At 58.2% G+C, this 21,347-nt stretch overlaps 2 protein-coding genes across 7 annotated transcripts; one reads left to right on the forward strand and one right to left on the reverse strand.

Annotated features, from left to right (window-relative positions):
* Positions 1–933: 933 nt before the first annotated feature.
* Positions 934–7,311, forward strand: NEIL1 (nei like DNA glycosylase 1). 3 transcript variants are annotated; one of them, XM_058542113.1, is made up of 11 exons: positions 934–969; positions 1,178–1,316; positions 2,255–2,711; positions 4,643–4,762; positions 4,856–4,919; positions 5,211–5,310; positions 5,734–5,858; positions 6,219–6,246; positions 6,432–6,493; positions 6,665–6,830; positions 7,008–7,311. In XM_058542113.1, exons 3-11 carry the CDS (start codon positions 2,278–2,280, stop codon positions 7,076–7,078), a joined length of 1,170 nt encoding a protein of 389 aa, XP_058398096.1. In that variant the 5' UTR covers positions 934–969; positions 1,178–1,316; positions 2,255–2,277; the 3' UTR covers positions 7,079–7,311. The 3 variants fall into 3 exon arrangements, with proteins under 3 accessions (XP_058398096.1, XP_058398095.1, XP_058398097.1); XM_058542112.1 differs by lacking the exon at positions 934–969 and having other exon boundaries at positions 1,087–1,316; XM_058542114.1 differs by lacking the exons at positions 934–969; positions 5,211–5,310; positions 5,734–5,858 and having other exon boundaries at positions 1,087–1,316.
* On the reverse strand, positions 7,299–21,333 carry MAN2C1 (mannosidase alpha class 2C member 1). Of its 4 annotated transcripts, none has more exons than XM_058542110.1 (26): positions 19,171–21,333; positions 18,771–18,896; positions 18,207–18,330; positions 16,973–17,043; positions 15,701–15,878; positions 15,210–15,399; positions 13,747–13,853; positions 13,453–13,563; positions 12,996–13,088; positions 12,753–12,869; positions 12,431–12,526; positions 12,188–12,333; positions 11,707–11,830; positions 11,217–11,338; positions 11,005–11,090; positions 10,723–10,878; positions 10,419–10,516; positions 10,149–10,243; positions 9,789–9,893; positions 9,531–9,687; positions 9,276–9,419; positions 8,800–8,909; positions 8,615–8,694; positions 8,337–8,485; positions 8,146–8,255; positions 7,299–8,069 (listed from the first exon to the last, which is right to left on the reverse strand). In XM_058542110.1, exons 1-26 carry the CDS (start codon positions 19,269–19,271, stop codon positions 7,943–7,945), a joined length of 3,123 nt encoding a protein of 1,040 aa, XP_058398093.1. In that variant the 5' UTR covers positions 19,272–21,333; the 3' UTR covers positions 7,299–7,942. The 4 variants fall into 4 exon arrangements, with proteins under 4 accessions (XP_058398093.1, XP_058398094.1, XP_058398092.1 ...); XM_058542111.1 differs by having other exon boundaries at positions 10,149–10,281; positions 10,419–10,529; XM_058542109.1 differs by having other exon boundaries at positions 15,210–15,426.
* Positions 21,334–21,347: the final 14 nt, after the last annotated feature.

The following is a 21,347-nucleotide window of genomic DNA, read 5'->3' on the forward strand; positions in this document are numbered from 1 at the left end:
TATTATAATTTGTCTAATTTACTTTAAAATACTTCTGTCAAAATAAATGAATAAATAGATGAAGCGGGGAGGAAGCAGAAGTAGTATGAAGGGGCAAATCATGGCCACTGGTCAGGCTCAGTGCCTGCTACACATGCAGACTCCTTACAGAGGCCTGCCGAGGCCACCGGGCCTGACCTTGCTTGTGTGTCTGTCCTCACCCCCCAACACGCCCCCTAGCTACACTCCAGCCACACAGGCTTTCTTTCAGTGGGCAATCACTTGCCCACCTCCAGGCCTTTGTACTGGCCGTCCCTTCCACCTGGCATGTTGTCTTGTCGCCATTCTTTGCCAGCTAGCTCCTTCTGAGGTCTTAGCCTAAATGTCACAGCAGAGAGACCCTCCCCCACAGAACCACCTGAAGTGGGTTCTGCTTCTAGGCCTCTGTTTTTTGTTGCTTGGCCGCACTTGCCACCCGGCAGGTGGTGATGATGTTTCTGTGTTTATATGTTACACCTGACCGTGCACTGATACTCAGGGCCACCCCCGGGTCCCCAGGGCGTGCGTTTATCACGCACCTGTGCGCTCCCTGCGCACATCTGCAGGCGCCTCTGCATTGGGAAGTTGTTGGTGTTTCGTGCCGGGAGTGCCTACCCTGGCCCGGACTAGCCAAGTGACTTCCCCCAACCACAAACACCGCTACAACCCGGGACCTCAGACCTGACTCCGGACAGGCCGGCGCCGGGCAGCAGGAAGCCAGGTTCCTCCGCTGCCTCCCAGCCGGGTGACTGCCCCAAAGCCTTTCCCACACTCCGGACACTCTAGCTTGGGGACGCCACCCCGAAAGGCCTCTGCCACCTGCCTGAAGAACTACACTTCCCAGCAGGCGCTGGAGCAGCGACCACAGCTCCCAGCGTGCTCTTAGCGCGCTCCGCCCCTGGCATCACCCCTGAGCGGCTGCCGGCGGGCCCGGAGCCGCGCGGGGCGCAGGTACCCTGGGGCGAGGACGGGCAGCGGAGGAGTGTGCAGCAGAGCTGAGGAGAGGATGGGATTGGGGGGCCTTGGGGAGGAAGGGAGCCAGGGTGAACCGGGGACAGGCGGCGGGGGCCAGGAAGCGGGCCGCAGAGCGCCCGCCCCTCGCGAAATTAGGAATCTAGACATGCACCCTTCCCGAAAAACAAACTCTGTCTGGTGCCAGGCCCCAGGCGGCGCTGAGGTGGGGAACGGGGGTAAAGGAGTCGGCCCTGGCTAAATGCCCCCCTCTGCTCGACACACACCTTCGCCTTCGATCCCGCAACGTCCTGGGGGGAGAGGAAAGTGACAAACTACCAGACCAGGTGAGGGGGTGGAGTATGCTAACCTCGGACCGAGGCGCTGACGTGGGCATTTCCTACCCCACCCCCCACCCCCCATTATGGCCTGGAGCTCGGGGAGCATTTCCTGGCGCCCCTGTCCTCCTGCCTCAGAGCCATGCGGACCTGGCTCCAGCACCTGGAGATGTACCTGGAGACACCTGCACTCCCTCCTCCTTGTCCTGGCTCCCGTGGGACCAGAGGGTGGTGGCTGAGCCTCCCAGCCTTAGTTTTCCCAGCTTCCTTCTCCCAGGCGGGGTCAGGTTCATTGTCTCATCCCGGTGGCAACAGATGCAGGCCTGGTTCTCTGCGGAGGTGGGGGGGGCGTGCTGGGGGGCGGTGATGAAAGAGCAGAGCTTCCACTCTGGGGTGGGAGTGGAGGTAGAGGTGAATAACAGACAGTAAGATAATTTCAGATCCTGGGAGTACCATGAGGAAAAGAAAACGTGGGTATGGGTGTGGGTGGAGGGATGCTACCTTAAATAGGGTGGTCAGGGAGGGCCTCTCTCAAGTGTTCCCAGACTGAGGGGACAGCAGGGGCGAAGGCGTGAGGGTGGGAAGAAGAGCAATGTGTTTGGAGCAAGTGAGTGAGGGGGACCCTGGGAGGATATGAGATGACAGTATGGGCCCAGGAAGGATCTAGACTTTATTCTAAAAGTAGTAATGGTTCGTGGAAGCCCATGGAAGGTGTTAAGGATCAAGACAGAGTCACACTTACCCAGCCTGAGCTCCCCTGTGCCCTGGGCTTTCCCAGCATTTTCAGGTGGGGGTCAGGGGCTGTGGCCAGGCCAGCTGACTTTCCTGCCAACACCAGCTGGCCATGGCCCCCTCTGACCCTCAGGGTTCTCCTCTGTAAAATGGGGGTGGTAATTCTTACCTCACAAGGTGTGCTGGCCCAACCTGCTGTCATCCTCCCCCCACAGGGCCTGGCCACCCCTCCCACAGAATGCCTGAGGGCCCTGAGCTGCATCTGGCCAGCCACTTTGTGAATGAGGCCTGCGGGGGGCTGGTGTTTGGTGGGTGTGTGGAGAAGTCACCTGTCAGCCGCAACCCTGAGGTGCCCTTTGAGAGCAGTGCCTACCGCATCTCAGCCTCGGCCCGTGGCAAGGAGCTGCGCCTGACACTGAGCCCCCTGCCTGGTGCCCGGCCCCCACGGGAGCCACTGGCCCTCGTCTTCCGCTTTGGCATGTCCGGCTCCTTCCAGCTGGCGCCCAGTGATGCACTGCCACCGCATGCCCATCTGCGCTTTTACACAGCTCCACCTGGTCCCCGACTCGCCCTCTGCTTCGTCGACATCCGCCGCTTCGGCCACTGGGACCTCGGGGGCGAGTGGCAGCCAGGCCGCGGGCCGTGTGTCTTGCTGGAGTACGAGCAGTTCAGGTAGGGCCAGCACCAGCTGTGATGAACACAGTCCTGGGCTCCGGGCCTGGCTCTGTTCATGCCTCTGATGGCCAATGAGGGGCGAGTCCCAGCCCCTTCTGGGCCTCAGTCCCTTCATCTCAGTCCCTTGGACAGTGGAACAAGACACTGTCCTTTCCTGGGGACAGCTCCCTGAGCTAACGGATGTGGAAACTCAAAACTGATGTGGGAGGGGCTGGGGGCAAGAGGGGGATGGGTAGGCCTGCCTGAGGACGTGGCTGTTAGTGTCAGAGCTGGGCTCAGATCAGTATCTCACACTGCTCCTTGGTGCCTTCAGCAGGCTAAGAAGAAAGGTGGAGGAGCTTTAACAACATGATAAGGAGGGAGGCTGAGCAGGAAGGAATTGCTTCAAGGGGGTGGAGAGAGGACTACCTAAGGACAAGGTTTCTGAATCAGGTTTTATGGTCTCCTACATTCTGCCTGCCCACTGGTCTGTGTCCCGTGGTCTCCTCTGTGACTGTCTCCTGCTTGTGGGAGGGGTAACAGCCCCACCTGGGATGTGACGCAGGTCACATAAGATGGCAGTGTCAGCCACTTCCCTTCCTCTAAAGAGGGAACGTGTCTGAGCCTCTGCTTCGTGCCAGGCCCCGTTCTAGGTGTTGGGGTACAGCAGCAATCGAGGTGGATGTGGTCCCTGCTCCCACAGAGCTCAAGCTCAGGTAGGGCAGGAGGAACAAGGACACAGACTAGATGCATTCACATAGACACCTGCCTGAAGGAAATCCAAGAGGCAGAGGATGACTTTTGGCCGGGGAGTGGTGGGACATCAGGGAAGGCCCCTCGAGGAGGTGGCGTTGGAGCTGAGGCTCCATCTGCCTGATGGGGAGGAGCCAGCCATGCAGGGCTCTAAAGGAAAAGCATTCTAACTGACAAGAGACGCAAACGCAAAGGGCTGAGTGGACTTGGCAAACCTGCCCTTCCTTGGGGACCGCGCGCCTTCGGTGGGCCTGTAGGAGACTTGGCTGCATGTTGGGGTGGGTCAGGGCGTTGAGGGCAGCTGACTCCTGGCCTTCCCAGGTGTGACCCAAGTGCACGCCCAGGGGAACGTCTGTGTCTGCCGCGGTCCTGGATTCCTCCACCTCACTGCTCCCGAGGAGTCGTACCACAACTCAACTCTTTGCCAGTGGGCTCTAAGGTTTCTCTCACGTGACGAGCGTTTCAATGTTTTCTTGGTCCTCCAGCTGGGGAGGCTATAGGCCACCAGGCTAATCTTCCACTCTTGACCCCAGAACTCTTCTTCTGGCCGTATTTCACATGCTCCTCAGGCCCATCACTGAGTCAGTCTTGCTGTGACCGTTTTCCACAAAGAAACAAGATGCATTTCCTCTTCATGGTGGGGAGGAGACCCATGACCCTTTGAGTGGGGTGGGGCTGCTGGGGCACTCACCAGCCAGGACTTGCCCCTGCGCACCTGCTGCACAGAGCCAGTACCAGCCTCCTCGAAGATCTTCAGGGTCTTGAGAGGAGTTGACCCCGCCAATGTCAAATCCTCACATCTAACCAACCAGAAGTCCTGGGCATGGAGTTCCAGACTGCGGGCACACCTGAGGACCTGTGACCACCTTGTTCTCAAAAATATCTTGAGTCTGAGGCACTTTGGTGATAGATACACAACATGTAGACTCATGTGCGTGCCCTTGAACACAATGCTGTTGATTAGAATTTTTCACCTTTCGTAATGAATTAAAATTCCATATTGTTGTTCCCATTTAACAGATAGGAACACTGAGGTTCCTGCTGCCAAAATAGCACTGAGGCTGGGAAATGGGGAACTGGGACTACCAGTTTCCTTCCTTTTGAACCTAGGAACAGGTTCCCCCCATCCCATGCAAGGTGGGGGACAGGGGGTGGGCAGAATGGGTCTCATGTGCCCCATGGCTGTCTCTCTCCAGGGAGAATGTGTTACGAAACCTAGCGAACAAGGCCTTTGACCGGCCCATCTGCGAGGCCCTCTTAGACCAGAGGTTCTTCAATGGCATTGGCAACTATCTGCGGGCAGAGATTCTGTACCGGTCAGCAGGCAGGCCAAGGGCCCAAGGGCTGGGGTGGGCTGGGTGCGCCCAAATTCCCCACTGCTTAGCATGGCTCCCCCCACCCCACTGCAGGCTGAGGATACCGCCCTTCGAGAAGGCCCGCACGGTTCTGGAAGCACTGCAGCAGTGCAGGCCGGTGAGGGTGCAGGGAGGGATGTGCACACACCTGTCGCTGCAGGCCAACAAGTGGATGGGCTGGGCCAGGTGTCTCCAGCTTAGCTCAAGCAGGTCCTTTCTGGGCTTCAGGCCTCCGTTTCCCTTTCTCTACAATACTGTATATATGTGTGCGGGGGGCGGGGGGGGGTGCAGATAAACCGTCTCTGAGTCCTGCCAGGCTCAGAGGGGGTCTGCTCCCTGGAGGGTCAGCTGCCTCTGGGTGACCCTGCCTCATGCTGACAACCAGGTCCTGCCCCTGCCCCTTCTCCAGAGCCCGGAGCTGACCCTGAGCCAGAAGATCAGGGCCAAGCTGCAGAACCCGGACCTGCTGGAGCTGTGCCACTCGGTGCCCAAGGAAGTGGTCCAGCTGGGTGAGGCCTGCGAGGCAAAGATGCCCAACTGCCTCTGCTTCAGCATGTTGTGTAACCCTGGGACAGTTGCTGCCCCTCTCTGGTCCTAGTTTCCTGCCTAGTGAATGAAGTTTGTAGACCTAGTTGTTGCTAAATGGACTAGGCCTCCTCACTAGTCACCTCACCTCAGGTGTGTATGTTCTCCAAGCTACCCAAGAGGCAGGCAGGGCAAGGATTCTCAACTCTGCTCTAGATAGGAAAGCCATGGCCCAGAGTGGGGAAGACACCAACCTGAGGTCACACAGCTGGAGAAGGGAGAGCCTTGGCCCCCTGACTCACTCCATCAGCTTGTACAGCTGAGGTCTGGGCCAGGTCTGACCAGGCTCCCCCTCCTCTCAGCCTGAGTCCACCCTCTGATCTCCGCCTGGTTCCTCTGTCCCACAGGGGGCAAAGGCTACGGGCCGGAGAGCGGGGAGGACTTTGCTGCCTTTCGAGCCTGGCTGCGGTGCTATGGCATGCCGGGCATGAGCTCCCTCCAGGACCGGCATGGCCGTACCATCTGGTTCCAGGTTTGGGCCCTAATGCTCACACAGGGTGGAGAGACCTGGGTCACAGGAGAGCAGGAGCTGGGGACACTCAGGGCCCATCTAGGCCCCCAAGGGTCACACTGTCCCTGAGGTCTAGGCCTTCCCTATGCTACCCCTCGCCTCCTGAGTCCCAGGGTTCCAGGGTTCCAGCTATTGGAGCAGCCCAGGGCAGGGTGGCCTGTTGATGTTGGCTCTGGCCTGGCAGGGGGTGGGGCAGTCAGAGAGGCTTCCTAGGGGAGGAGCTACACTGATCTGGAAGGACAGGTGTGAGTTCTGCCTCTCCAAGGAAAACTACCCTGCCCCAACCAGGCTGATTCCAGAATTCTCCTCATTCCATTTTAGGGGGATCCTGGACCTCTGGCACCCAAAGGTAAGCTGCTCTTAATGTAATAAGCTAAGAGAGCCGAAAGGACTAGCTGCCTGCAAGGGCTACAGCACCCTTCTCCATCCCAGTCCCCACTCCAACCCTGGAGTCACCAAGAGTGGGAGAGTGGGAGTCTGTAGAAAGGGGGCTGAGGCCGTAGGGCCCTGCACCCCAGTGTCAGTGTCCTGCAGGGGGCAAGTCCCGCAAGAAGAAATCCAAGGGAGCGCAGCAGGGTCCTGAGGACAGAACGGCGGTATGGCTCCCTGCTCCCCCTCCTCCCTGCACTGTTCCCTCCCTGGCTGTACATCCCAGGCCAGGCTTTTGGGCAGCTGCCTTCCATTGACAATGGGGGGCAATGGTGGGTCCTAACCAACCTCTGAACTGCTCTCTGAGTCCTTCACGGACCTGTCTCTCCTCCACCCAGGACCCTCCACCCCCAAGCAAGGCCCCTTCCAGGACACGAAGGGCACGGAGAGGCCTTCCTGAGCAATCTAAAGCCCAGCAGCCCAAGGAGACTAGCCTCCAACAGGACCCAGAAGCCCCCCCAGTCTCTGAGAAAGGGAAGAGGAAAGGGCGACCGGCAACCTCAGGTGGGCCTTCCTCAGCATCCTCTGGGGAGGGAAGGGGTATCACTGAAATGGGCTCTCCAGGAGAGGAGGGGACAGCAGTGCAGGTGGGAGGAACGTGTGGAGAAAGGCGGGAGGGAGGCTGTCTGGGCAGTCCTTAGCCTGGGGTCTGAGCTGCCACCTCACTTGTCCTCCTCCCAGGCCGCCGCAGACGCCAGAAGACCAAGGCTGACACCCCATCCTTGGAGCCTGAAAGGACCTCAGCCTCTTAGCAGGAGGGTCTCTTTGCTTGCATCCACCCTTCCTGCTTCCTTGCCCTGGATCTGGGGGCCTGTGTGCCTTCCTAGAAGCAGGCAGTGGTTGAAGGGGGCTGGATGACCCTGGCCTTGTGGCTGTTCCCTGCACAACTATGATGTTTTTAATAGTACCCCACCTTCCCCATTTTTTAAGCTGATGTGAAAAATGCTGTATTTTTTATAAACTGATAAACTTGAACTTCTTGGCACTTCTTGGGCTGGCTTCAGAAAAGGTCTGGGATGGCCAAGTTGGGAGGGCCACCTCCTCAGCAAGACAAACTGAGCCCCACCCCAGTCCTCAAGGCCCTGGCTCTCAGAGGACCATCTGCCTCTGCAGGGACAGCCCCACAGAGGTGGTGCAGAGGCCCTGGCCCCAGCAGCCCAGGCTCCATAGTGCCTGCAGTCCAGGATTCCTCAGGGCCTGTGGCTGCTCCCCCTGCCTGGCCCTGACTAGTCAGTGCTCCTCTCCTAGTGGGGCCCAGCCAGAACCCACCAGTCCCAGGCCTGCTGCCTGCTGACACAGGGGAGGAGCTTCTTATCTCAAGGTCTCTTAGCCTGCTTGTGGTCACCAGTATCCCCCATCTCTCTCATGGGGGCTGCAAGCCGGACCCTGCACACACAGATAAACTTAGATCTTGGCCCTGCCCCCAAATGCCTGGGAAAAAGCCTTCTGCCCTCAAAGCCTGAGGGTGGGCCCTGAGGGGAGCGAGCATGGGCTACCAGCAGCGTTCCTGAGCCAAGGATTTATTGTTCAAGAGGTGACATCCTTGCTTCAGGCTGGGGAAGCAGAAATGAGGAGCCCCCAAAGCCTTCCACAAACAAAGCCCCGCCCTCAGGGACTCAGTCCGGTGGGGGCTGCAGCACGAGCAACAGGGACCGCACTTGGAAGGGAGAAAAGGTGAGCTTCAGGCGGGCGTCCTGAAGGGGCAGGTGGCCAGCAGGGTCGCGCCGCTCCAGGAGGTCGCAGCTGGAGAACAGGCGAAGCCATGAGGGCCCCGCGAGCGCAGGACTCCCACTCCCACCCCACACCGCGCCCTACTCACAGGACGGCCTCCTGAACGGGCAGCGACGTGTGCAGCCAGCAGTCGACGTGGCCGCCGTGGGCCTCGTACAGCCTCAGGACCAGCGTACGGCCCTGGGGGCTGGTCTCAGCCTGCGGAGGGAGGCGGGCGGTGGGCGGGGCAGCGGGTGGGCCCAGCCCGGGATCCCGCCCCCGGCGTGCCCCGCCCCTTGCCTGCTTGACCGTCTCCAGCACCACCGCGGGCGAGGACACCGAGAAGGCGCTCCAGGCGGCGGCGGGCGCAGGGCCCGGGGCGGGCAGCACCAGCAGGGGAAAGTTGAGGCTGTAGGCAGCACGGATAACGCCAGCATCCTGGAAGGAGCCTGGGCGCGGACCACAAAGGGATGCGTTGTGGAAAATGGGAGTGGGGGGCAGGGGGCTGCCGCAGTTCTCCCCACTGACTGTTGGAAACCGAGGCTCAGAGGGCAGAGGCGTCGGGACGCGGTACTCACCCTCGTGCGGCATCAGCGCGTAGGTGAACTCGTGGCGCCCCATGTCAGCAGTGGCATCGGGGGCCTTAGGCGCTCGCAAGCTGGGGTGGGGAGAGTGGTATGGGCGGGGTTGAAGCTGCTGGAGTTGTGACCCAGGAAGACCCTCGCCCCCTGCCAGCCCCAGGCCCAGCAGGCACCCCACTCACAGGGAGAGGCTGAGGACGCTGCCTCGCACCGACGCGCCGTACTTGGAGTCATTCAGCAGGGCCAGCCCGAAGCCGTGCTCGGACAGATCCATCCAGCGGTGAGCCCATACCTGCAGGGCAGAGCCAGACCCCTCGGTGGCCCTGCCTCCTCCCAGTGCTCCAGAGCTCCTGTCACTAGAGTGAGGGCAAGCTCTGGGACCACAGGGTTGAACTCCAGCTCTCAGGATAGGAGGCCCTGGGCAGACAATCCAATCCGTCTCAGCCCCAGTTCCTCACTGTGAAATGGGGATCCAGTACTTACCCCGCCAGCTGGGCCTGAGTATCAAACTAAACAAAGCATTTAGCACAATGCCTGGCATATGTTCGGAACCAGTAAATATTGATCCTCCTCCTCCTCCTCCACCTCACCCCATACCACCAATCAGTCTCCTCCAGCCAGGGAGGATCCAAACCCCCTACCCAGCCCCATGTCAGACCTCAAATCGAGCCCAGTCCCAAGAGGTGTTGTAGTGGGTGGGCCGCTGCAGATGCCCGAACTGGACCTCATAGGTGGCCTGGGGGCTCCGCACGCGGGCAGGGAACTCCACCTTCAGGAACTTGTGGGCCTCGTGCCAGTGCACCTGGGTGGAGGTGGGGGGCCGAGGGGAGGGACAGACATACACAGGCCTGGGGCTGGCCCCTCCTCACCAACCACACCTGGGGAAGATACCCACCACTCTACCCCCTGCTACCTCGGTGTGGAAGCAGACATAGGGGCAGCCAACATCCAGCACGACCTCCTGGCTGAGCCGACTGTTGGCGCTGATCTGTAGCAGGAACCAGGCGCTGCCCCGCATGCCGCCCTCAGTGCCCACCGCCAAGGTCCCTGCCTGGCCCAGCACTGGCTTCCTGTGGGATAGAAGTGGGAGGGGCTGAGCCAGGGCAGGCTGGTGGAGGGGTCCCAATAGGCCTGTATTCCCACTGCCCCACCAAGTCCTGCCCACCCGCACCGTGTCTCTAGGTGGTAGTCCATGACATCCCATGCGTCCCAGTACAGGGGGACATCATCAAACAGCACAAACTGGTTCCCCACGGCGCCCTCAGCAATGGCCTCCCTGGAAGGACACGGGGATTGGTGATTTACAACTCGATGACCTTGATCTCTCCAGCTGCGCAAGGTGGGGTGGGGCAGGGTGAGTAGGCCCAGGGAACAGGAACTCCTAGCCCAGCCTGCCCTGTTCCATTAGTGGGTCCCAGCCCAGAGCCACAGTGGGCTCCTATGGGCAGTGCTGTGGCCAGGGGACAAGGGAACAGGCTCTGGGATCCACGGGAGAGGGCAGTGATGGGAGAGGGCAATGAGGGGTTGGCACCTGCCAGAGGCCACCAGCACCAGGGATGTCAGGCAGCCAGTCGGGTCCAGCCTCACCCGGATGATGCCGTTGTCCAGAGTCACAGAACCATCAGTCTTGGTGGGAGGGGGCCTTGAACGTGAGTCTGCAGGGTCTTCCCACAACCAACAGCACCCCACCCCAGCCCCGGCCCTGCCTCACCACTTGCTCCAGGCTGGGGAGCTCAGAACTCCCATGTTGTTAAGGATGGCCCAGGATAGCCCCCACCCCACGAGACGTGCTAGGGCTCACCTCTTGCACCACGAACACAGGCTGCTGGGGCAGCACGGGCTGCAGTGAGGTGGGGGCAGGAGCAGGAGCATAGCCAATGCTGGGCACAGTCACCAGGGCTGGGGATGAGGCCTGGACATCAGTGCAGGCTCCCTGACCTTCCAGGAGCCTCGCTTGGGTGGTGGGAGCATTGGGGGTGGATACTACTACTGCTACTATCCAGCCTGGGGCACCCCAGGACAGAGATCCCCAGGGGAGTGTCCCCACCTCTCGGTCTGGCCTTGATCCCTCCTGCTGCAGTGGCAGCCCTTCTCCCAGCTCATACCTAGGCTGTGGGCTCCGCCAGGCCTGGGCAGGGCCAACACTTCAGTGCGCTTCCAGGGCAGCGTGTTGACAATGAGGAGGCCCTCGGGACCTGGCTCCCCAGCACACAGGGCTGTGGCTGCAGCGCTGAGCAGTGTGTTCCCATGGGAACGGATGTCTGAGGAAAGACTGGTTGCTCATGGGTGGGCAAGTGGTCTGGGATGACCCCTGAGTCCCCCACAGGGGACACTCTGGGCTCAGCCCTGGGTGTTGTAGAGAGCGGCGGGAATGCTGTCAGCCTAACCTTCGTAGTGGCACATGGCTTCCTCTGCCACCAGCTGGATGCAGCTTCCAGTCACCACGTCATGGAACTGGTTCAGGAGCAGGAGCCTGCAAGGGCCAAGGGCAGGGATGGGGGAGACAGGGAGGGTGGGACAAATGAACGCTGGGAGGGGCAGGCACAGAGGCGTCTGGGGTGAGGTCAGGTGGGTGGCAGGAGGCAGAAGCCGGGCTGACCTCCAGAGGTCCTGCAGCTGGGCTGCCGGGTAAAGGAAGTGGGCACTGCGGGCCAGGGCCAGGCTGCTGAGCAGTTCCACATCGTGCAGGATCCGCTCACACTCCCGGTTCCCCTTCTTGATCTGAGTCCAGGGTAGGGGGATCAGTCTAGAGTCTGCTCAAGTGTCCCAGGACACCTTCAGAGCCCTCCCTGCCTCAGAACCCCTGATGGCTCCCCAGGGCTGCCTGGATAAAGCCTCTTGTGAGTGACCTGTCCCAAATACCTCCCTCCTCTCCCCTCACTCCGAGCCCCTCCTCCTTCAGGGATCCTCAGTCCTGCCTTCTCCAGGCCCCTGATCTACCCAGCTCACGCACTTCTCTCCTCTCAGCTCCTACTTGGAACTCAAGCCTCTTCCCCCAGGTCTGGGCAGGCTCTGACCCCTGCTGCCTTCTCTGACCCTCTGCAGATCAAGGGCACCCTCCCTGCTCGGCTGGACGACCAGCTCCTGACCTGGGCGTGGGTGGTGTAGGTGCCATTGTGCAGCTCCAGGAAGAGCTCCCCGACCCACGTGCACAGCTGCCCCGAGTCGCTCTCCAGCGCTGAGAAGAGTCGCCCAGGAGAAGACAGCTGTACCCTGAGGGAGACCACCGCCTGGGTCTCCCAGCCTTGGGGGGCCGTACGGCTCACCCTTCCTCCAGGCCAGAGCAGACAAGAGATCCAGCCATGACAGAAAGGAGCCACCTCAGAAAGCTCCTTGTCCACACAAAGCCAGTTCTGGACAACCTAGGAGAGCTCTCTCTCTGCTGGGTGTAAGCCCCTTCCCACCCACAGCTTTTCCCCCACCCCACCCCCAGGGTAGAAGTTGGGAGGAGCCAAAGATTGGAGCAGAGCAAGGCCCAGTGGAGGGGCTGGGCCCAGTGTTTGAGCAGAAAGAAGGGCTCAAGGCAAGGGCTGAGTGAGCACTGAGGGCTGCTGGCGGCCCAGGCCTGACCTGGGCAGCCCATCTGTGTTGCGCAGCCGCTTCAAGCGGTCCACCATGCTCTGGGTGGGGCCGCCACCACCATCCCCAAAGCCGAAGAGAAAAGCACTGTGGTTGGTCCGTCCCTTGTCCCGGTTTTTGGCCACGGTCTTCAGCACCTGGACAGGCAGGGGCAGGTCAGCATGGGTCAGCCTATGACGGCATACCCAGGCTCTCCAGCCTCCCCCCCACCTCAGCCCCTAGGTAGCCTCTCACCTCTTCCACACTGCCCTGCATTCCATATGAGTCACCGGGTGGGAAGTGGGCCAGCACACGAGAGCCATCCAGCCCCTCCCAGAAAAAGGTATGGTGCTGCAGTCAGGGAGACAGGGCCAGAGGAGAGAGGCCAGAGTCAGGGCTGAGGTAGAGCTCGGCCTTCCAGACCTGCCCCAGCCTGTGTGACCCCAGGGGAGGCATGCCCTCTCTGAGTGGAGGTTGGGTGGTCTGCCCAGGACGCCACAATAAGCCTGGGGAGAGGTGAATGGGCCAGGTGGGGACCCAGGCCCACTATGACCCTGAGCCCCTGGGGCCTGCTTACCGGGAAGGAGTTCACCAAGTTCCAGCTCAGTTTTTGGGTCAGGAAGTGCCTGATGCCACAGCTGTGCATGATCTGGGGGAGCTGTGCCGAGTAGCCAAACGTGTCGGGCAGCCAGAACTGCGGGGAGAAGGGCCTGTGGGCACGGGAACCAGGGCTCTTGGTGGGGCAGCCCCACCCTCAGCCCTCGTCACTCAGGTCAAGCTCAGCCCCGTCTGCCGACAAGCGCGGCAGCTCCCAGCCTACCTCAGAGCACATTTTCCCAAACTCCTGCCGGAAGAAGTTCTGGCCCTGCAGGAACTGCCTCACCATGGCCTCTCCACTGGGAAGGTTCCCATCCTGGCAGTAAGGGAGGAGAGAAGCAGCCAGGGTCAGCACCAGACGGGGAACAGGCAGGAGCTCAGTCCCACCCCACCCCCTCAGGAGAAGCCAGAAGCCTGACACAGGGGTTACCGCCAGCGCCCAGGCAGTATCCATCTGTCTGTCTGCCGGAGGGGAGGTTCCCGGGTCTGGGTCATGCAGACAGCCTGTCACACGCTTGAGACCCTCCTCCCCGCTTGGCATCCCAGGCCTTGGGATTCCAGGGACTAATGAGGGCTGCCACAAAGCGGAGGTGAAGGGCCTGCAGAAAGTCGCCAGCAAAGCGGAGGAAGGAAGGCCATGACAGTATGGCCTGAGGCTGAGGGGTGCAGACTGCACTTACCATCTCCACCCAAGTGCCCCCCACGGGCACAAACTGCCCACGGCAGGCAAACTCCTGGAGCCGGGCATGCAGGCCAGGGTAGAGGCTCTTCACCCACTCGAGCTGCTGTGCCTGTGGGCAGGTGGGGCGGGAGCTGGGCCAGGAGCCATGAGGACCCCACCCAGGGCTGAGTATCTGGGGCCCAGTAGGCAGCTAGGGTAGGGAAGAGCCCTGACTCTCTGGCCTGAGAAGCCCTCGGAACCTCACCCTCAGACCCATTGGGCTTCAGGTGCCCCCACACACTGTCCCTCTGACCTGGGAGCAGACAAAGATGAACTCAGGGTTCTGCTCCATGAGCTGCACGGCTGTCACCCAGCTCCGCGCACATTTCCGCACAGTCTCCTTGAAGGGCCAAAGCCAGGCTAGACGGGGAACGGGGTGGAGGGAGAGGGTGGAGGGTGAGCAGCAAGGTCCCCAGCTCCTCAAAGATCTCCAGCCTCACCCCTGCCTCCCGGCACCCTGACCAGGCCAAGCCTGGGCCTCCAGAGGGTCATCCCAGCCCTCCTCCCATCCCAGGCCCTTTTCCCTGAGGCATCCCTCTGGAGCTGTCACTTCAAATCATCCTGCAAGGTGGGAGTGATGGGGGGAGGAGGCCCACAGGGCTATCAGGTCAATTTTAAGGTCAGGAGATAGAGGCCCCAGGCCCTGGAATAGCCTCACCCTGAAGTTTAGAGAGCCCCAGAGAGGATCCTGTAAGAGGCAGCAGGGGTTAACCCTTCCCCTGCACACGGTGGATAGCCCAGAACAGAGGGCACGGCTGCCTGGGATGGGCCTGCCTGGGCCAGCCATCCTGTGTGAGGCGTGACAGCCTCTCCTAACCTCTGGGCCTCAGTCCCTTCCTTACCAGCCTGGAATCCCCCCTTTCCCCACCCTCACACCCCGTGGCTCAGAAACTTTAGCTGCATCAGACTCAATACCTTGGGGAGCTTGTTAAAAATGTGGATTTCCCATAAGCCTCACAAACACTGCAACTCATCAGGTTCAATTCTGATCTCCTGATCTTCCCCAGGAAACCTCCCCCTGTGCTTGAGCCCCCACCCATCTCAGTTACTCCCACGTCACTCCTCTCTGAGGACTTGGGCACCCTTGTCAAACTCTTCCTCATCCTCACTCAGTTCAAAGGTCACCTCCTCCACGAAGCCTCTCTTGAATCCCCCTGACCCAGCAGGGTTAAAGCACCTCTTCTGGGCTCCCCAAACCCCTAGGCTTCCCTCCATTGTGGCACCAACTGTGCTTGCCTATTCAGTGATCATCAGTCTCTACAATCCTACCCCCTAGTATCTAGCTTGGGGCCACAAGGGGCATCAGATTATTTATTTATTTTTTTTGCTGAGGAAGATTCTCCCAGAGCTAACATCTGTTGCCAATCTTCCTCTTTTTTTGTACGTGAGCCACCACCACAGCATGGCCATTGACAGATGAGTGGTGTAGGTTTGCGCCCAGGAACCAAACCCAGGCTGCCAAAGCAGAGCACATTGAACTTAACCACTAGGCCACCAGGGCTGGCCCTGGGGCATCAGATTTTGTTGAAAGAATAAATGAAGCCACACCTAGCAAAGCCCACAGTCCAGTCCTCTTGCCCCATTTTACAGATGGGGAAAACTGAGGTCCAAGAGGGGCAAGAACTTGCTAAGGAGCACGCAGTGCTTCCAGGGCACAGCCAGGCCTTCAAGGGCACTCCTGCCTCCCCAAGCCAACCCAGCCAGCTGCTGCCCTACCTGTATCAATGTGGCAGTGCCCCATGGCATGGATGGTATGTTGGCTTTCACCTCCGCATTGGCCAAAGAACTTGGAGGCCAGGGCCTGAGCCACTGGGAAGGTCTCGGGCTGGGCAGGGTCACACATGTTCACGATCTGGTTGGCTGTGTACAGGGCCTGGAAGCTGCGCTGGTTGTCCTCCCCGAGGCCCTGCAGCAGGGTTCTGCCCCTTAATCCCTGTCTCGAGCAAGCAGAGTCTACAAAACTGGCCGATCTCCCAAGGGTTCTCAGCAGAGCTCCTCCCTACCTCCAACCTCTTGCTCCTGCTGGTCCCCTTGCTCAGCACTGTCTACCTCCTCCCCTTTACATAGGGAAATCCTCTCAACACTCAGGCAGGCAGAACCACTCTCCCTATTCTGGATTCCCAGATTCCCAACTATCTGACCCAATAAACAATCTTTCTGGAGCAGGGCTCTGGAGAGTGACCGGGTGGGGTGGGGTTGTCAAATACCTTGGCCACGCCCAGCAGTAGCTCCAGATCCACCAAGAGCTTGTGGACATCTCGGTGGAATACAGCCAGCTCAGCCCGGCTCACCTGGAACATCTTCTCTGGGTCAGGGGCTGCGATCATGGTTCCCTTCCCGGCCCCCAGGAGCCCATTGCAGGCTACTTCCACATACAGGGTCAGGCTACAAACGTGGGGAGGCAGCCTCAGGTCAAGGGACTGGCAGAGGACTCTGGGAGCTTGGGGAGGGAGGACCAAGGAGGATCATCTAGCTGACACCTCCCCATTCGTCTCCAGGATCCACCACCCAGAGGATCCCACCACGCGCATTTGCGAGAGGGTCACGGTAGAAACACCAGACGGAAGCCACGTTCTGTGGATGAGCATTCTGCCTCGGCTGGGGAGAATAAGTAGCCAAGTTTGGAACCGTGTGAATTATGCTGCTATTTAGCCTTTTATTCCAAAGCTGTCTTGACAAAGCACTGCCCTGGTCTCAGAGCCCTCTTTACATATTATAAACATGTTTGGATCTCCCAGATCCCATCTTTCAGAGCAAAGATCCATCAGCCAACAGCAGTGGGCCACTCCTGGGAGCAGCTTGGTGGGCTGTGTGCTCTTCCCCTCAGTCTTCAGAGAGCAAACACCGCTTCCTTGGGGAGCCTTCCCTGACCCTCCTCCCACCCTTCTCCCAAGTATGGACCAGATTTCTCATATTGAGCTCTCAGTGTTTTCTTTCAGAGCCCTCATCAGTTTTGTAATTATATAGGTAGATATGAGTCTCCCTTGCTGTCAAAGACCACATTACTCACCATCACAGTCCCCATGTCTGGAAGCACTGGACACACAGTGTTCAATAAATATTATAAAATAAAATAACGTCTAAGAAGAGTTTTTAACGGTGTCATAAAATGCCCATGTCATAATATGGAATGAAAAAAATTAGGATGTGAAATAGCAAAGAAATACAATCTCAACTAGTAAACACTACACCTGAAAGAATTCCTGAGATGAATGATGAGATGTTAATAACAGTCATCTCTAGGTGGTGGGATAATGGGAGTTATTTACCTCTTTGTGCTTTTCTGTATTTACCACAAGAAGGCAAACATTGTTATAGTCAGGAAAAAAAATCCTGCTTTTTGAAAACAAACTATGGGATTTGAGGATGGCTGTGTTGAAGGTGGGTTTCTGAGATCACTCTGGGCCTCAGCTCCTCCTCCTCCACTGGCGCCCCCACCGCCACAGCACTGGTCACCCAGGGCACAGGGACTCACTCACCTCCGGGGGTCTCCTTCCCCCAGCCTGTCAGTCAGGATGTAGCTGGTCTTCTCCCCCTCTTTGGTCAAACCCTGGTGGGGAGTGGAGTGAAAAACACAAGGCCTGAGGCTTTTGGACAGTTCAGGAGAAGCACAAGCTAAGGGAGGCTTATACGCGGGGTCTCCAGCTCTGGCTCCTCTCAGGCAAGGCCGGGATTGACAAATCAGGGAACCACGGAAGCAGGTGCCCCAACCCTGGCAGCCAGTACCACGACCACCAAATGGTACCTGTTTACCATCAGAAAAGCCCCTGGCCTTATGGGAAGGGTCTTAGGCAGGCACCAGGGGACGTGGGCGTGGCTTCTGGTCACCTCTGTACCCCTGAATAACTATCTGAAGGGAAACTCTATGAAGTCAGGGACAGGTTTGCCCCATTCTCTGCTGTATCCCCAGTGCTCAGCACAGGGCCTGGCCCAGAGAAGGCACTCAGGATACATCTGCTGAGCCAACGGAGGGAGGGAGGGGTTTGCCATCTGTCCGTACGGGAAGAACGGTCCTAACCTGCGACAGTGAGTTAGTCCAATTGGAATGGAAGCTGTGTAAACCTGAGCAACGGAACTATATATCTCTATATATCTCAGTTTCTTAATCTGTAAATGGGCATAAAGACTCACCACACAGGATTAAAAAGATTAAATGTGATATGGTTGGACACATAAACAAGACACTTAATAGTGGTTCTACCTGGGGAATTGGGGTTGGGATGGTAGGGAGAGATCCATTCCTTCAGGGGAAGAGGACTTAAATTTTTACTTTATACTATGTAGAACTGTGTCAAAGTTTCCCCTTATAAGCATATATTTCATATAATAAAAAGTAGTTTATTAAAAAATTAAAAAAGTGATATGGTCTGCAAAGCCACTAGTCTGGCACCTGGCATCTAACAGAGAGTTAATACGTGCATCTGTTGTACTTAATATTATTATATTTGATTAGTAACTATTTTCAGCCCAGAATGGGAAGGTGGTCAGTCAGTGGCAGGGTTGGTTTAGCACAAATTATGCTGAGACCCATCAGCCATCCTTTCAACTTCCCAGTATGAGAGGGACCAATTACACAGGGGCCCCAGTGGCAACTTCCCCAGTTCCTGAAATCTGGATACCACTCTGCAGGCAGAGCCACTCAGCTGTGGCTTCTCCAGAGACCAGGGCTGAAATGCGGCCATAACTGTCTGTCCCTAGGGCTGGGCTGCTCACCTGGACAGGTTCCCCATCGCGCCACACCAGGCCTTCTCCATCGCTTTCCCAGCGAAGGTGAACTTCCTGGCCCACCCACGCCTCCGGGATGGTCAGCTCCACTCGGAACCAACAGGTCCACCATCTGCAAGAGAGCCACTCAGATGGGCCTAGGGATTGAAGCCCTGTCCTTTCGACATATTTCCTTGGATGAAGGGTCAGCAGGGGCTTGAGACTCTCCAAGCATCTGCAGCATCACAAGGTATTCAGCTTTGATGCACAAAAAAGCAGCAACGCGGTGTCCAGCAAGAAAGGAAAGGAGGCATAGGAGTCAGGGGTCCGTGCCCCGTCCTCGAGTGCCCTTCCTAAGAGGGGTCCAGGGTCTGGGAGAAGGGGGGAACTGAAAACTCCCACGAAGACCGAGGGACCAGGGAGCCGTTCCCAGCAGAGGGTGCTGCTCTGCCCCAAGTGGCTGCCGAGGGCAGAGGGCCGACACTGGAGGTGTGGCCCTTGGAGGAGGGGAGCAAGCCCGGAGGGGAACTCTCCCTTGGCCCGGGGCCCCGCCCCCCTCTGGGCGTTACCCACGTGGGTCCGAAGCTGTCGCCGACCTGCGCGGGGCGGAAGTCCTGCTGGACCGCCTCCTGGTAGGGAAGCCTCTCGGGAGTCAGGAAGCTGGAAAGCGCGGCCACCGGGCAGCTGTCCCCGAAGAGCCTGGGCGGGAGGGGCCGGTGGGCGCGCGCTCGAAGCCGCTCCCTTCCCGCCCCGGGGCCAGCCGGCGGGTGGGGACGCGCTTTCCCGCGATCCACCGCCGAGAGGGCTGCCCCCCAGCACAGCCTTCCCCAACCCCTCCTCCCGGGCCCCTGCCCTGTCCGCCGCGGGCACTTTGTCCCTCGGCCCGGGTGGCCGCAGCTTGGGTTTCCGCCCGGAAGGCAAAGCTGAGGCGCGCCGATGCGTCCTGCCGGCGCCCTGGGCGAGGGGGCCGCACCTGCCGCGGAGGTTACAGTCGGTAAAGTAGAGCGGCGACACGAATTTCTCCACCCGCTCCAGCGTAGTGCGCCAGTGCTTCAGGGCCGGCGCCGCCGCCATCGCCGCCCGCCCACTCCTCTCCCCGGAAGGCCACGGGCGCTGCCGGCGCGGTCCACGGCCTGGAACCAAAGGTTCCGGCGTCCAGGGTGCCTTCCAGCCCCGGGCACCTTTTCTTGGAACACCGGCGGCGCTGAAGCCCCGCGGCTGGGAACTTGGAGCAGGAACTGAAAGCCAGAGCCGGGCTGCCGAGGCTGTCCTCGATCCCGGCCGAGCTGGTGGGCCACTGGGCAGATCCCTACATAAAATGGGAAGCTTGCCGCTTAGACTCTCCGAAAGCTCCGGGCCAGAGACAGGGGACTGTTAGGCACGACGGGCGGAAGGCTCGGCTGCTGCAAACGCAGGTCACCCCGCTTGAGAGCCAGCGACGGGAACCCCCGTGCCCTCCAGTCCCAGCCCGACCTCCGGCTCTGGCTGTCTCAAAAAGCCTCTCGCTGCTTAACGTGCGTGGAAAGAGCGCCAGGGACGGGTGCTTTCCAACCGATCGGCGGGCATGGTGTTCAACAGGGAGGGCTCTGCACCCCAGTGACCTCCGCTCCTCTACAATATATTTATGTATGTGGCTGATCGTCGCCCATCACCAGCAAGTCTGGAAAGATTTTGATTCGAGATGGCAGATCACAGCATAGCATTCAAGATCCTAACAGAATAATGTATTTCACCACACAAGACTGAGGAGTTCCGAGAAGCCATGCCAGAAACACCACCAATTTCAGCCTCACATTACCCTAGCAGTCCATTGGCAGCTTTCTTTTCCTCCTAGGATTGCCAGGGAGTCCTTGTCTATGAAATCATTAGGAAGAAAAATAGATACACATTAACCCTGATATTTTAATGGAAATACTGACCAAATCAAGTATACAACATTTCATATGCAGATCACGCAGAAAAGTGACTAAGTACAGAATAACAAACATAAAGATAACTTGCTGCTATAATACAGGCTGGGTTTAGAGCTTGGAGCTCAGATGTCAGAAGGCAGGAGGAATAAAAATGCTGCTTGTGAAAATCTCAGCTGTAGGTGAAGCTCCCCCTTTTTTTGGTTGCACTGGTGGTTGGGTTTTTCTCGTGAACTGGCTCTAAAACCCCATCCTGACCTGCACGCAGGTGCCCTGGACAAAACCCTGTGCAGGTACACCAACAGCTGGGGCCTCCCCTGGTCAGGCCCCATCAACATGCCCCATAAATCCAAGTCAAGATGATCTTTCTTGAGCGAGCAGAGGGGATTAGATGAGTTATCGCTAGGAAAACGTGAAGATGTTTCCCCGCAAACAGTAAGTATCACATTACCCCCAAGCCAGGCACTGCCCCAGCTTCGTCCCAGAATCTCCCCCCACAAGGCTCTTTTGCCACCCTTCACTTTTGGATTCAGAGTCTCCCGGCCCCAAATCTCCCTCGTCCACCCACCCCCACAACAAGAGTCTAAAATCAGAGAAGTCTACCATGTGTTTTGAAAGTCTGGAAGCCAAACAATTTGTGGTTTTTTGGTGGTGGTGGTGGTGAATTTTAATTAAAAAGCAAACAAAACCACACAAAGTACTGTTGGTTACTTTACAACTAAGACTAGGGTAACAGTTGCTGGAGAAAAATGCACCAGAGTACTGGGAGGGGCTCAGCTGGTCTTTGCTCAGAAAGCCCAGGCTGACTACATATAAAAATCCGAATCACTCATGTTTAAATGTCTGCCAGTTTAAATTTATGTAATTAAAAAAATATATACAGACATTTCATTTGTGGTTGCGAATGAAATGTATCAAATCTTCTCCCTCCCAACCCCATTTATACCACATACCTCATACACATTTCTTTTAAATCCTGGTTTGGTATTTAAGTTGTTCACCCCCATTTACAAAAAGGGTAAGAAAAAATATAGAGAAATACAAACTACATAGCTGGACAACTTAGCCAAATATCGAATATTTCCAAACAGTTGAAATAAGGGGAAAAAACATGTACTAAAAGAATGAAGTATTCTATTTTAAAAATTTGGAATATTTTGATTCGGGACAAGTACAATTGATTGCTAGTTAAAGCAAAATCCTGTTTGTGCTGTGGATAAAGAACTGAAGCCCAAATCCC

Source organism: Diceros bicornis, chromosome 5 (assembly GCF_020826845.1).
Source record: "Diceros bicornis minor isolate mBicDic1 chromosome 5, mDicBic1.mat.cur, whole genome shotgun sequence".
Classification (NCBI taxonomy): domain Eukaryota; kingdom Metazoa; phylum Chordata; class Mammalia; order Perissodactyla; family Rhinocerotidae; genus Diceros; species Diceros bicornis.